General features: G+C 42.5%; 1 protein-coding gene across 1 annotated transcript; it reads left to right on the top strand.

Annotated features, from left to right (window-relative positions):
* Window positions 1–1,950: 1,950 nt before the first annotated feature.
* Window positions 1,951–13,558, top strand: LOC147603344 (cytoplasmic 60S subunit biogenesis factor REI1 homolog 2-like). The gene is made up of 5 exons (XM_086796509.1): window positions 1,951–2,266; window positions 11,326–11,952; window positions 12,052–12,212; window positions 12,659–12,880; window positions 12,983–13,558. Exons 1-5 carry the CDS (start codon window positions 2,159–2,161, stop codon window positions 13,059–13,061), a joined length of 1,197 nt encoding a protein of 398 aa, XP_086652635.1. The 5' UTR covers window positions 1,951–2,158; the 3' UTR covers window positions 13,062–13,558.
* Window positions 13,559–15,175: the final 1,617 nt, after the last annotated feature.

Genomic DNA, 15,175 nt, shown 5'->3' with positions numbered 1-15,175 from the left:
TTGGTTGCCTTACCACCACAAGGCAAAAATGTCATTGTTTGCAAATGGGTTTACAAAGTGAAATGCAAGTGAGATGGTTCCATTGAACGCCATAAAGCAAGATTGGTAGCTAAGGGTTATGCACAAACCCGAGGCTTGGACTATGATGAAACATTTAGTCCAGTTGCAAAGATGGGAATAGTGAGGGCAGTCATTGCTATGGCTGCAGTGGGAAATGCATCAAATGTATGTGAAAAATGCATTTCTAAATGGTGATCTACAAGAAGAAGTTTATATGGCACAGCCAGAAGGATATGTACACCCAAGGTATCCCACTCATGTATGCAGATTAAAGAAAGCATTATATGGTTTGAAGCAAGATAAGCCAATATCTTATCTCCCTTGGATTTCGGGTTTCTATAGCAGATTCTTCACTCTATGTGAAGAAAACAAATCATGGGATTGTCATCTATGTGGATGACTTGATTGTCACAGGAGATCATGCTACACATGTTATGCATGTGAAGAAGGCATTGAGTGGGTAGTTTGACATGAAAGACTTGGGTGAATTGAGATATTTTCTTGGAATTGAAGTGATCAAAGACCATGCAGGTACATGGTTAGTGCAACGCCAATATGCATTAGATATGTTGGCAAAATATGGGATGACAGGGTATAAGCCAATGATTGAGTACACCTTTGGAACAGAATGTGAAGGTGCGGGCTGATTTTGGTGAAGAGTTGGATGATCCATCTATGTATAGAAAGATGGTTGGAAGCCTTATTTACATGACTATCACACGCCCGGATCTCAGTTATGCTGTGGGGCTAGTAAGCCAATTTATGTCGAGTCCCAGAAAACCTCATTTGGATGCAGTGAGACGCATTATGCGATATGTAAAGACCACTGCACATTATGGTCTTCTTTATGAGCATGGTAAAGACTTGGATGTACATGGCTACACAGACGCAGATTAGGCAGGTAGCTCGTATGACAGGAGGTCTACTAGTGGTTATGCCTTTTCATTTGGAAGTGTAGTGGTGAGTTGGAGTAGCAAGAAGCAAGCTACTGTTGCTTTATCTAGTACAAAGGCTGAATATAGGGGTGCAGCCATTGCTACATGTGAAGGAGTATGGTTAAAGAATCTCTTGGCTGATTTAGGTGAGCCTATTGATGGCAAGGTTGCCATTCAGTGTGACAACATGAGCAGCATACAGTTGGCCAAGAATCCAGTTTTTCATGCGCGGACCAAACACATAGAGGTCCACTATCATTTTGTCAGAGAGAAAGTGTTGGATGGTACAGTGGATCTGCAGTATGTGAAGACTGAAGAGCAGGTGGTGGCTGACATCTTTACAAAGCCACTTAGTAGGGAGAAGTTTGAGTACTTCCGTACTATGTTGGGAGTACGTGGGATGAGCTTGAGGGGGAGTGTTGAGAGCTTTGATAGCCCAAGCTCATCTACATCTTCATCTATGGCAGTACATCATGAGCTTGAGAGGGGCTGTTGAGATTCAAGCTCGATGTTAGCGTGTGCCAGCTGTGTGCTGTGTGCTGGCATGTTAGGTAGCAGCATGTGTGAGACATAAATGACCGCGTCCAACTGGTCATAGTGTGTGGACATTAGCTAGGGTTAGCTGAGTGTGGACACAACACATAGTGTGTGTTGTGTATTATGGATTATGGCTTTATGCATTGTGTGAGAAGGGAGATGGCTTCCCTCTATGGTTAGGGTTTACAATATACATTAGGGTTTGCCCCTGTGTGTGTGTCTCCTCCCCCTCTACCTGTTTTTCATCAGCCTCCCCTACACGAGTTCGAATCGAGCTCACACGCTTCCCTGAGGGCCGGGGTCAATAGATGGGCCACGTCATGCAAAAAGATGCTGCTGACGTGGCCAAGAAGGCAACGTGGAGTAATGGACTTCTAAATCAAAGTCGGCACCCTAAAGTAGCTTCCTGGAGGCGGTTTATTGTGGTGCATTACCTCTGCCACTCTTCCACCAAAGCCCTGAATTTATATCAAGCTCACCGGCAGCTCTCTTGCGTTTTCCATCGAACATCTTGGAATTTCTGCACATACGAAACCCTGGTTTATTGCAGATCTTCTGTATTTCTGTATCGGAAACCCTAAATTTACCAGAAACCCTAAATTTGTCAGAATCCCTAATTCACAGCCATGCGAGGAGGCTTGGTCTGTAATGCCTGCAATACAGAGTTCTCTGATGAGACCGCGCAGAAGAACCACTACCATTCCGACTGGCACGAATACAACCTCAGAAGAAAGGTACCCTTCCCTACTTGTTGATCCATTCTCTCTCTTTATTTAACAATTTTCCCGTGCTCGAAAAAGGCAAGTTTCTCTTTGGTTAAAAAAGAAAGAAAGAAGAATTTCATTGACAACATTTCCAATTCTCCATTCCTGTCCTTTCATTAGATTTAGCATTTTTAAAAAGTTCCACTGGTGATTTTTTAAAATCAATTTAGCGGTTGGTTTTTGTTTTTATAAACCAGAGATGACTTTCTCTATTACAAGAACCTGTCTTTGATTTGGATTGGAGAGAGAGAGAGACAGAGAGAGAGAGAGTTTTATTGTTGTTTTCAAAGGACCCAATGTGTCTATGAGACCAAAAGTAGTGCAAGGGTTCGATGTAATATTCAGCCATGGAAAAAAAGAAACTAAAAAGACTATCCATCATGATCATCAACATCATTATCATTCTCATTGTTGTCGTCGTCGTCATCAACATCATCATATTCAGCATCATAATAAGTATGTGGATACATGTGTGAATACATCTCCACATCAGGGGGGGGGGGGGGGGGGGGGGAGAGCTCATGTGTGTGGGGTATCATTCTCATCCATCTAGAACCTACATCATAGAGGAGTCTATGACAGTTGAGAGGCTCACCATGTCCACTACTGGTGGGGGAGTGTCCCTATGCCACTGGAGAATCTTTTCAAGCTGAGAGAGAGAGAGAGAGAGAGAGAGAGAGAGAGAGAGAGAGAGAGAGGTTTTTTCAAGCCTCCTAAAACAATAAATAAGCATGATTGTAAATGTAAACGAAATTTATTTTTGTTTTGATTGTCATGTTACCATGGTGGGCTCTTGTTCATAGTTACGTCAAATGGGTAGAAATGGCTAATCTGGAGGGCCGACATGCGTTTCGAGATAGGTAGGGGGACGAAATGCGTTTCCGTCACCGAAACGTTTCGGTGATCTCGAAACGGTTGGTTGTGTTAGCCAAATGAGGAAACATTTTGGGCTGCTGTTTTCCACTAAACGAAGTGTTTCAGGATAACACGAGTGTATAAGAAAAATTCCATTACATAAACTGATATCACTTTATTTGCCTTCTATTTTCTTAAACCTTAAAACTCATGTCATAATGTGATCACATGTGTGCACACAACCAAGACGACAGTGCGGTTGCCTAACTTTCTTCTAGTGTATTTCTTAATACTTGCGTTTCAAACCTACTTGCATAGGAAGTGGTTGTAAAGCAAATCTTTTGGATCATCGTGCAACTCATTGCGTGTGAACCACTCACTAAGAGTAGGTTTTCTGTTACTTTTTTTTTTCCCGATTGGCCTTAGGCCCAAGATCCTCCTGAAGTTATGAATTTTCCACCGCTCGTAGATGCTCGCCTATAGGTGCTTAATTATCTGCCCATAGGTGATGCCGTCGAGGAAGTACCAAGGGGGTTTTGAACCCATGACCTCTTGGTCCTAGGCAAACACCTTCACCCCTTGAGCTATCACCTCATTGGCTTATGAGTTACTGTCTATGTCGATTATACTCCATAAATCGTCATTATCTCGAAACATGACATTATTTTATAGGGGAAGATGACCCTGTAATCTTTGGACATCAGACTTTTCATCATGTAAATCATATTTATAAATTTGCTGTCATGATTCTGATACTGACACATAAAACGTGGGTCTAAGTACCCATTAATCTCATTCATCACACCGTCATTTTAATGCTGTACCTTTTTGCATGATTTACCGTCTACATCTTGATCGTTGCTCTGGAGACTGTCACGACCCTTGTACATTTACTATCATGGAGAGCTTGTTGGGAGATGTTTTGAGAGCATTACATGTAGTTTATAGCCATTCACTTGCATGGGGTGGTGGTTCTTGAGGTTGAGTATGGTGTCTATTTAGTTAGAAAAGGGTTCGTTTCTAGGAGTGTTGGTGATTGTGAGACTTGTGTTGTCTCTTTTGAGCGGTGCTCAACTCCGTACGATTGGATTTGACATAGCTCATATATGAGCTTTGGGACATAGCTCATATATGAGCTTTGGGCTTGTTGCACCTTCGACAAAGTTGTCTTTTGTTTGTGGTAAGGTTAATCATCACGTATGTTCCTTAATGTTTTTGTTAATGTCTTTTTATTCATACTTATGTGCTTGTGTGTAGATCCACAAAATATTTTTTAAAGAGAAAAGGATATCTTACATTACTTGCTCAATGTGATGGAGATGCATCACCATCTTATGTTGTTGGAAATGATACATTGCTCTTAGTTGAGTGCTCTCGAAAGCGCAAACTAGATTATGTTTCTTGTAGTTAGATTACTACTTTTATGACTTAGAACATTGACTATTTACCTCTTTCATTCTTTGGACTATTGATGTTTTTTTTGTTTTTGGCTTTGAACTATGTATTGTTGTAATTGCTCCAAAAAGGGTTGAGCACAAGCTTGACACACACTTAAACTATTAATACTATTGAACAAGATGAAATGACAACCAAAGAGTAGCAATGTTGAAATTATATAACGCTGTAATAGGGTCGGAAAGGGCTGACACCCCTTGTAATATGATTGTATTATCAAGGATTTTCCAACATACAAGCTTTATGGGCATCACATGCCAGATTTCCAATGACATCCATGCAATGAAAACATTTTGCAAACTGTTTTGTCGAAGTCGGGGTTGATTCCACAGCTTTTGTTGTGAAAAACCTCACTCCCCAATCCCCAGTGTCTTACTACAAGCAGTTATGCTGCACTGGCATTCATACACAAGCATATGTGTGCCAGGCCGAGTCATAGAAGACCTCAATGATTGTCATGTGCATAGTGTGTATCTACCATGTGCTACACGCACACAAGACTAGCTTCGAGGTTGGGGAAGCTTGGAGCTAGGCAGGTTGATTGACGAGCTGAGTTAGGGATAGACTAAAGGGCGGGCACACAAGTATGGACGGGCAGGCACCCAAGTGTGGACGCTCGATGACCGGCCAAGAGTCTATAAAAGGGTGGCCAAGGTTAGTCATTAGTCGTATAGAGTCTCGCGTGATATGTGAGAGCTCTATGGTCTGGAGCCTGGATCTAGTGTAGACGTGCACCTGCTTTACGCAGTCGAGGTTGGCAGCAGTCTCGAGGCCCGCGAGGGTAGCTTCGTGGCGGTATGGGACGTCGTGAGGTAGAGGATGGTCGGTACGTCAACCTAGTTAGCTCAGCTCGTGGCTCGGTGGGGACAACCAAGTGTGTGGGCTTGCCCACGGCTGTCATGGTTGGGTGGTGAGTCACGCCTGCAGCCCCTTCTTGTTTGTTTGTTTGTTTGCAGGTTTTGAGTCTCGTACCAAGAGCGTTATACGGAGAGATTCTTGGGGTTTGACAGTGGTATCAGAGCGTGCCTCGTGAACGAGCAAGTCGGTAGGTAGAGAAGATGAGGTCGAAGAAAAGGTATGAGTTCAAGAAGCTAGCTGTTTTTTGTCTATGCATACTTCTGTTTTTCAGATTAGTATGTGCTTTTTTCATCAAAGAAACCCGTGATGAGGGTGTAGGTGGTTAGTAGGGTTGTTTGCTTAGCAAGAAGTAGGGCTGTATGTTCTTCAACTGTGTGAATAGTTTGAAGAGAGAAATAAGAAAAAGCATGTTGACTGTTTTTTTTCTTTTAGAAAGAGAGAGAGAGAGAGAGAGAGAGAGAGAGAGAGAGAGAAGTTTGCCGTTGTATGCGCAGTCGGGTGTGCTGCTGGTCGCGTGCTGCAGGCGCAAGCGTATAGGCTGAAGACGCAGGCGTACAAGCTGGCGTAGGTAGGCGACCATGCCTACGCCGGCATGTGCCCAGGCCCATGCAAGGGCCACTCCTACGCAGGCAGGCTGGCGCAGGCGGCTGTGCACACCCGGCAGCAGAGCATGCATGATGCGATGGCAGCCAGGCAGACGACGGCAGCATGGCAGGCCGGCGGCGATAAATCCAGGAGGGGAGAGAAAAAAAAATAGTAAAAGCAATCGAACGCCGATTTGGATCTTGTGCAAGATCGAATTTTCTCTCCACTTGCCCTCTTCACGATGTCAACCTAAGAATCCGAGTTGGAGCCCCTTGTCGAACGCGAAGGCTTGCAGGCTACGGAAGATACTGATGCCGATCTTATGTGTCCAAATCTGAGTTCCAAGAGTTCAAAGTAGCTCTCGAAGCTTCTTCTTCGGAACGTCAGACACAAATCGCCACCCAGATGCAAGCCTTGCAGAATTCCATCTCTCTCTTGACCACTACTCTATCTACTTTTTCGGTTATGGATACCTTGGCCTCTGCTTTAGTCCCCAACATTACTCCGGAACCGTTCGGGGGCGAGCAAAAGCAGCGTACCAAGGAGATCGTGGACACATGGCTACATAAGTGGCAGGTTCATTTTCAGTTTCATCCATATAAAGATGGAAAAAAGATCGAGTTAGCAGCAGGTTTTCTCTCTGACAAAGCTTTGCTTTGGTGGAAGGAACTCAACCCTAAGCCAACGACTTGGGCATAATTCGAAGACGTCTTCAAGAAGGAATTCCTCAAGAAAGAGGATGATTATGATGTTGCCCAGTTTACTGCTTTGACCATGATCTCGCAGCACCTCACTTACGAGGTCTACCTCCAGAAGTTTAGGGACTCGTAGATGAAAGCTACAAAGATGGATCCCACTACTCTTTTGGGGTTCTGCAAAGCTGGTTTACCCGACTCATACCGTTTACAGGCTAAAAATAACAAATGCAAAACTTTGGACGAAGCCATTCATTCAGCTCGTATCTATGATGATACAATGGTCTCTTCCAAGTCTAAACCTGTTATCGAGCAGGGGAACAAGCATGAAAGGAAGTTCTCTGCACCAATGGCTAACACGACTGAAGAAAAGTCTTCGGACCAACCTTCGAAGAATTCAAGTTCGACACCAACGAAGAAGAAACGACTCCTTAAGGCTTTGAAGCTCAAGAAGAAGGGACGTTGTTTTATCTGCGAAGAAAAAGGACACATGCGTAACGAGTGTCCGAAGCAAAAGGGTGCAAAGACCAACGCAGGACCCAAGCCAAAGGTAGCTAACCAGTTGTCTTTGATAGGTACGTCAATTACTGTACTTTCTAGTACATTTTCTGATTGTCTGTTCAATTCTAAAGTTTGTGGCTTGCATGATCTTCTTCGAGTTTATGGAAAAGTGAATGGTCACAGAATCCACATTCTTCTAGATCCTGGCAGCTCACACAACTTTAACTACAAACTTGTGCAGAAATTGGGTCTTGATACGACACCCAGCGATCATACCTATGTGCTTGCGGGAAGGCAAGTATGGGATCGAAAGGTGGAGATGCTACCAATCCGGATTCCGGACTACAAAGATACTCTGGAATGCTATGTTATGCACCTGGGACATATAGACTTGTTATTAGGGATTGAGTGGTTTAAGACTCTTCAAGTCCAGATAGATTGGTCTAGTCATATTTTTTCTTTTCAGCATAGGAATACCCCCTATAGTATTTTAGGTGATTGTATACATCCCTCTCAGGGACCTCTTGTAAATACAGTTGATTTTGGAAATATAATGGATTCTTCTTTGTATACCGCTTTTCATTATGTATTGATTCCACTTTCTTTATTTCTTATACCTTCCATGGATTGCAAAGAACTACAAAAGATACTTGATTCATTTCAAGATGTATTTCCTAAGGAACTGCCATCGGGTTTACCACCTGAAAGGATAGTAGATCATCGTATTGACTTGACCCCTGGTGCTCATCCTGTCAGTATTCCACCTTACAGGATGAGCCAAGCTGAGAAAGATGAGTTGGCTAAACAACTCGAAGATTATTTGAGGATGGGCCAGATCCGTCCAAGTAAATCACCTTGGGGTGTACCTGTGTTGCGTAGGAGAAAGAAGGACAACACCTGGAGAATGTGTATAGATTACAAGAGATTGAACAAGCTGACAATTAAGAACCGTTATTCTCTCCCTAGATCAGATGACCTGATTGACCGGTTAGCAAGAGCGAAATATTTCACGAAGATAGATTTACGTACTGGCTATCACTAGATACGTATTCATGAAAGGCATGTCGAAAGAACCGCCTTTCGGACTAGGTATGGCCATTACGAGTTTCTCTTATTACCTTTTGGGTTAACCAATGCTCCAGCCACTTTCCAGCAAATGATGAACGATCTTTTTCGTGAACATTTGGGGAAATTTGTGGTGGTGTTCCTGGATGATATTTTGATATATAGTCGTACTCTTGAGGATCATGTTAGACACCTCACGATTGTCTTATCTATTTTAAGACAGAATCGACTATATGCTAAATTAATTAAATGTGAGTTTTTTATGATAGACATCATTTACTTGGGACACAAGATCACTAAAGATGGATTGAGCATTGACTATGATCGAGTTCAGAAGGTTGTGGACTGGCCTATACCGCGAATAGTGAAACAACTTCGTTCTTTTCTCGGTTTTGTTGTTTTTCTTCGAAAATCTGTGCGGGAGTACTCTCAGCTCACACTACCGATGATCGACTTATTGAAAGGTCGTGGACGTAAGTCAAATCAGCCTATCACTTGGAATAACGATTTGGATATGGCCTTCAGACTTTTGAAAGATAAAGTCAAGGAAGCACCTATCTTAGCCTTACCCGATTCTTGAAACTGATGCTAGTGACTATGCCATCGGGGCTGCTTTATTTCAAGATGGTAGACCTATTGCTTTTGAAAGTAAAAAGCTAGACGACATCAATCTCGTTGGTCAACCCTTGAGAAGGAGCTTTATGCTGTGATTCATGCTCTCAAGGTTTGGAGACATTATTTACATGGCTCCAAGTTTGTGGTATTGACTGATCATCAGTCAATCAAGTATGTGTGTGATGCGGATGATTTGAGAGGAAGGAAAGCCGTGGGCTGAGTTAATGCAAGATTTTGATTTTGAGATTCGTTATTAAAAAGGGTCTATGAAAAGTGTTGCTAGTTGAATTAGAGAGGTGAATACTTTGTCGTTCACTGAGATTTCTACTGACTTATTTCAGTCATTGAGAGGGCTTTGCAGGACTAATAGTTATTTTGGTCCATTTTGGCAGAAGATCCAGGACGGAAGCTCATTGATTGACCAAGACTCAATGACTGAGCAGTCTACCATTCAGGCTGCAGGAGGCCAGTGGATGATACGGAATGGTTTACTACTCCGTAATGACAAAATTTGTGTGCCACAGATCCCAGACATTAGGTCCAAGATTCTTAAGGAGTGTCACGACGCCCCTTCTGCTGGACACCCTGGGGTACACAGGACGCTATCGTTAGTGAAACACACTTTTTATTGGCCAAAGATGAAAGGGTATGTAGAAGATTATGTTCTCAAGTATCAAGTTTGTCAAGCAAATAAAGCTGAACGCTTTAGACAAGCTGGGTTGTTGCATCCTTTGCAAATCCCAGGTAATAAATGGGAAAGTATTTCCATGGATTTTATTACTGGATTGCCGAAAACACATCAAGGCCACGATTCTATTTGGGTTGTGGTAGACCGCTTGACAAAAATGGCTAGATTTTTATCGACCCGGAAGACTATTACAGCTACGCAATTAGCACAGTAGTTTATCGAGCAATTGTTTAGACTGTATGGGTTACCGCAAGACATAGTCAGTGATAGGGAGTTTACGAGTGATTTTTGGAAACTTGTTTTTGAGAAGTTGGAAACAATTTTGAATTTGAGTTCCTCAGATCATCCTCAATCTGATGGCCAGACTGAAAGAGTGAATCAGATTTTGGAGGATATGCTTCGAGCATATGTATCCAAAAGACAGAGTTCATGGGAGGATTATCTTCCTATGTTAGAATTTGCATATAACAGTACTAAGCATACGAGTACAGGTTTTAGTCCTTTCATGCTTATTTATGGTTTTCAACCTAGATCGAGAAAACAGCTCTTTCACCGCAATCAAACGCTGAAAAACAGCTCCAAGAAGCTTGTTGACGACGCTTGGCACAAAGTAGCAGCACCAGGGCAGCCCGGGGAAGTGAAACGCTGATGAAGAAGAGTGCCAAGAGCAAAAAATGCAGCTATGTTGAGAAAAACGCAGCCACTATTTGGATCTCCAGAAAACGTTGCAGAGGGAAGGTTCACAATCGCAAAGAAGAGTGCAGCCGGGTACCTAAGCGACTGATACCATGTTGGAGTATGCACTGGCGGAAGCATAGACAATACAAGAGAGAGGGAGCAAAGGACATAGAGAGCTTGCAGACAAGATCACCTTTTATAATAGCATGAAGCTTTACAGTGGCAATAGCCAGCAAGGAAAGTGTTGCACTGTGCTTGGATTGGATTACATGAAGTGATAATGAGGAGCTGCCTTATATATAGTGGCCGATAGCCTCATGACCTACTAAATAAGGAGAAAATAGATAAAAGCCCATAAATTAGGGAAAGCCCCATAACACTGAGATGCACAATTTCTAACAGTTTCAAGTTGCATGGTGTACCACAACAAATTGTGTGTGATTGGGATGTCAAATTCATGAGTTCATTTTGGAGAACTTTGTTTGAGATCATGGCAACCAAGTTGATACCAAGCACCGCGTACCATCCCAAGACTGATGGTCAAATGGAGAGGGTGAATAAGTGGGAAAACAACCATGAAATTTCAGTGCCTTCCCTCTCCTCCCGTGCCCTCCCGTGCCCTCCCCTCCCTCAACCATCCTTGCTGATGTATCATTTTGGTTTCCATTTCCTTTCCCTCTTGGAAATTTCCGTTTCCATTTCCACATTTCTCTCAACTATGAGTATGCTCTTGTTATCTTTTCACTAGGAAATTTCCGTTTCCGTTTCCATGTTTCTCTCAACTATGAGTATGCTCTTGTTATTTTTTCACTTGAAAATTTCCGTTTCTGTTTCCATGTTTCTCTCAACTATGCTTGTGTTATCTTTTCACTTAAAACTTACCCCCCCTCACCCCCCCCCCCCCCCCCCCCAAAAAAAGAAAAAAAGAAAAAAAAAGAACAAGAAAAAGAAAAAGAAAAAAAGCGAGTGATCATATTTTTGAAAGAGTTATACTATATATGTATGTACCTTCTCGTGAAATTACTTTTAAATAGGTTGCTGGAGTACCTGGAATAACTGAGGCCTTGTTTAACTTAAGACTTGAGGCATTGGCAGCAGAAAAAAGAGAATCAGAAGGGGGGCAGCCATTAGTTTATAAGTGCTCTCTTTGCAACAAAGAGTACCGCAGTAGTAAAGCTCATGCACAGCATCTTTCTTCTAAGCTACACATTCAGAAGGCATCAGGCCAGCTGGATGTTCCTGCAGATGAGATCACTGTTACACGCCCTGCCCCAAATCGGCCGGCACATTCTGATCATGAAAAAAAGTCATCCAAAAACGCTTCACCTCAGTTTTCACAGCATGGAGACCACAGTACTGAGCAATTGCTTGGTAGGATGGCAATAGAAGAGGACAGTAGTGATGAGTGGGAGGAGGGTGCGATAGATAATGAAAACCCTGACACTGAAGGCAACATGGATGTCATGGAAGGTAGCATGGAGGCAATGTCGGATGAAGATATGGGTGATTGGGATGCCAGCCAGTGCTTCATCTGTGATGTGACATCTGATGGTACCGTAGAGGGCTGTGTGGAGCACATGCATAAACAGCACGGTTTCTTTATCCCAGATTCCGAATATTTGGTAGACCCTCGGGGATTGCTTAACTATCTTGGCCTGAAGGTATGGACACCCAAATTTTTGCATCAGTTTTTCTAGGAAAAAGAAAACCTGAAGGAAAGTTTGTTTGTAAGACATTGAGTTTGCTGGTTTGACTTGCAGGTTACAAAGGGTTTAATGTGTCTCTACTGTGACGAGAGAGGCAAACAGTTCCAAAGTTTGGAGGCAGTGAGAAAGCATATGATCTCGAAAAGCCATTGCAAGCTTTGGGATGGACACAATGGTATAGAGGAGCTGGAAGATTTTTATGACTTCAGCAGCAGGTTGGGTAACAAGCCTCTTTGGCTTTTCTTGGAGTTTAGTGGCGTGGTTATGTGCATCTTCTAGCAGCGCAGCAATCTTGGCTTGAATAGCGCACACGATTAGGCTGGTTACACAGCATTCTGCCTGGTGCCATCTCAGGAACTAGGACAAGCGTCTGTCCATCCTGACGGTGAGTAGCCTGGATGGGCTCCTGTGACAGGGATCTGGTGTGTAACCAGCCTTTAGTTGATGAACTATGTTGGTTCTTTGAGCCAGTCGAATCATTGCTTAGAAGCATACTTATGTGTCTTTTTTTTTTGGGTTGAGCTGAAACAGGTACTCTATAGAAGAAGGCTGGTGTTGTGTAACCAGCCTTTAGTTGATGAACTATGTTGGTTTTTTGAGCGAGTTGAATCATTGCTTAGAAGCTTACTTATGTGTCCTTTTTTGGGTTGAGCTTAAACAGTTACTCTATAGGAGAAAGCTCTCACATTGTGTCAGCTGAAGCGACCATTGCTGTGCCCGTGTCTCTGAGCACAGGAGGCTCTGAGCTGATTGTTAGGCATGATTCAGAAAAGAAGCAATTTATCAAGTTCCTCGGTTCTCGTGAGTTTGCGAGGTACTACAAGCAGCGACCTCGACCTTCAGACAAAAGAGATGGTGTCCTCATCAATGCATTGGTTGCAAGGTTGCCCATTCACCCTAGAATTTTTGAATCTCACCGTAGATGTAAAGGCTAAGCCGACAAGACAGCTCTCTCAATCTTACAATTGCAAATGTTACTTTGCAGGTACCGAAGCATGGGTTTGGCCACAAGTCAATCACCTGACATGATAAGTAGTTTCAAAGAAACGAAGAAGCTTCCTTAGTTTCAATCAGAGGTCATGCGCACAAAGCTGGGGATGAAAAATAATGTCATAAGGAATCTACCAAAGAATGTTCCATATTGAATCCTCTTTTTCCCTGTTGTGTCACTTGTTATACCCTCTCTGGTTTAACTTGTAACACTGAACATGAGTTGTTGGGACTGGTGGTGATCTATAGTGGCAGCATTTAGAAGATTCACTATGGAATGGTTTTGCACTACATGATGAGGCTAAACTTATCATCATATTCCACTTGAGCATGGCTTTTTAATGGTGGTGTTCTGCCTGTATACAGCTTGTAACAAGAAGGATTCCAAGTTGAAAAGATGACAGGGTCAAGACTGAGCCTCTGTAGCTTGGAAACATTTTGAGATCTTTGATTATTTACACTGACATTTGTGTTTAATCGGGCTGAGTGGGTGCATGCATATTGATCCGAACGTGAAACCAAGAAAGTGATCTGTAAATTTTCATCCTTAATATTCTTGCCCTGTTGTTTTGATCACAGTCCCTATGTTTATATTACCTTAGGTACTACTACTTATGCAGACTTTACCAAATGGAACCGCCGTGTATGCTTGGGATTGGTGGTTGCCTGTGGGCTAGCAGATTGGCTGCTGGGATGCTGCCATGTTCAGGCCTGCTGCTTTTTTGTAGGCTGCTGACTCCGGGCTGAATGGACCTGGTTATGGCTTGTGTGTGCACCTCCTTACATCTTTGGTTCTTCGAGCTATCAGAGGACTAGGTTCCTTTAAGGACGCACCCAATCTCGGTTGCATTGCACGGCCCAGAGTAGCAATGCCAGCACAGCAGTCCCCAACTCGCTCTTTTCTTTTTGAGAGCGGCTGCTGCCTACGCAGTGTGTAAAACAAGAGCAACTTTTTCACAAAATGCTAAACTAATGACCACTAAGGCTTACATCTTGAATACAACTAATGTTTGATTTTCAATAGTTTCTCTTAATTTAAAGCATCCGTACCATGCAAGGTGTTGAATGCCAAGTGTCTTGATGGCATTAGTTCAGTATTTTGGGCGTTGGATTAGGTCCTTTATTTTTACGGTGGCTTAGTGTTGCGTTTTTTCTGTGTGCTTTGGGTTGTGACTTGCTATTTGAATGATCCAAAACATGCCATGACGGGAGGTGAGCACATGGTATTATGTTTTATCAATTTAGTCTCTCTGTGTGATTGGGTTATTCACATAGCAAGTTATGATCCAAAGCTCAAAGGGGAAAATGCAACACAAAAAAATAAGGAGCTATTCGAACATCAAGATCACTAACATAAAGCTTGATGATAAATACTAAATTATAAATGTACGTTACAAAAATGGACCTAGATCAATCATATTATTTAACAAAGAACTACACCCTTCCATAAGCTCAAGAATAGTTTGAGCCTCCACATTGACCTCATTGTTTGGGTCTGAGGCTATGCCATCTAGCATTTCAAAATTTAGCTTGTGCAGATACGTATCTTTCATAACTGTTACTTTGTATTCGACCCTCGACCTTAGGTTATGTCATTACCTTGCGTCTGCATGAGACTGGAATCAGATGTCATCGTCGGAAGTTACTTACCTCATGGCCTTGTGTTCATCACTATGGATGGGCAAACCGATGCGATGGCCCATGAGCCTGGAATCAGATGTCATGATCAGGAACATGACTAATGACATGTTTAGAAGGTACCATTAATTTTGCGAAATTTATGATTGCTTGTGCGCTTTTGTGGAAAGTCAGCATAATCAAAATTAGTCCTTACTGTTATTTGTTTTTATTGCATTTTTCAATTCATTCGATAGCTTTTTCAATTTAAAGTATGAATAGGGGCAATTTAGAATCATTAGAGCAAGGGAGAAGCCCCAATTTTGGCATCAAATCTTAAAATTACTCTTCTACAACTATTAATTGTGATTTCTATGATAGTTTAAATCACTTCTTTGACCGTGGGAATTATTTCCACGACTATTGTACACAGTAATCATTTTCCACGAATATATTGTACGTTTATTTTTTTAATCCACACTTGACGAGTCACTAATTGCCATGTGTTGGATAATGGTAATCAATTTCTACCATTGTAAAAGTTGCACTTCTGAAAATGGTAGAAATGGTG

Source organism: Cibotium barometz, chromosome 64 (genome assembly GCF_041138505.1).
Source record: "Cibotium barometz isolate CiBa-2024 chromosome 64, ASM4113850v1, whole genome shotgun sequence".
In the NCBI taxonomy this organism is placed as follows: Eukaryota; Viridiplantae; Streptophyta; class Polypodiopsida; order Cyatheales; family Cibotiaceae; genus Cibotium; species Cibotium barometz.
Note: the sequence above shows the minus strand (reverse complement) of the source record. Positions and strands in the feature narration are given on the sequence as shown.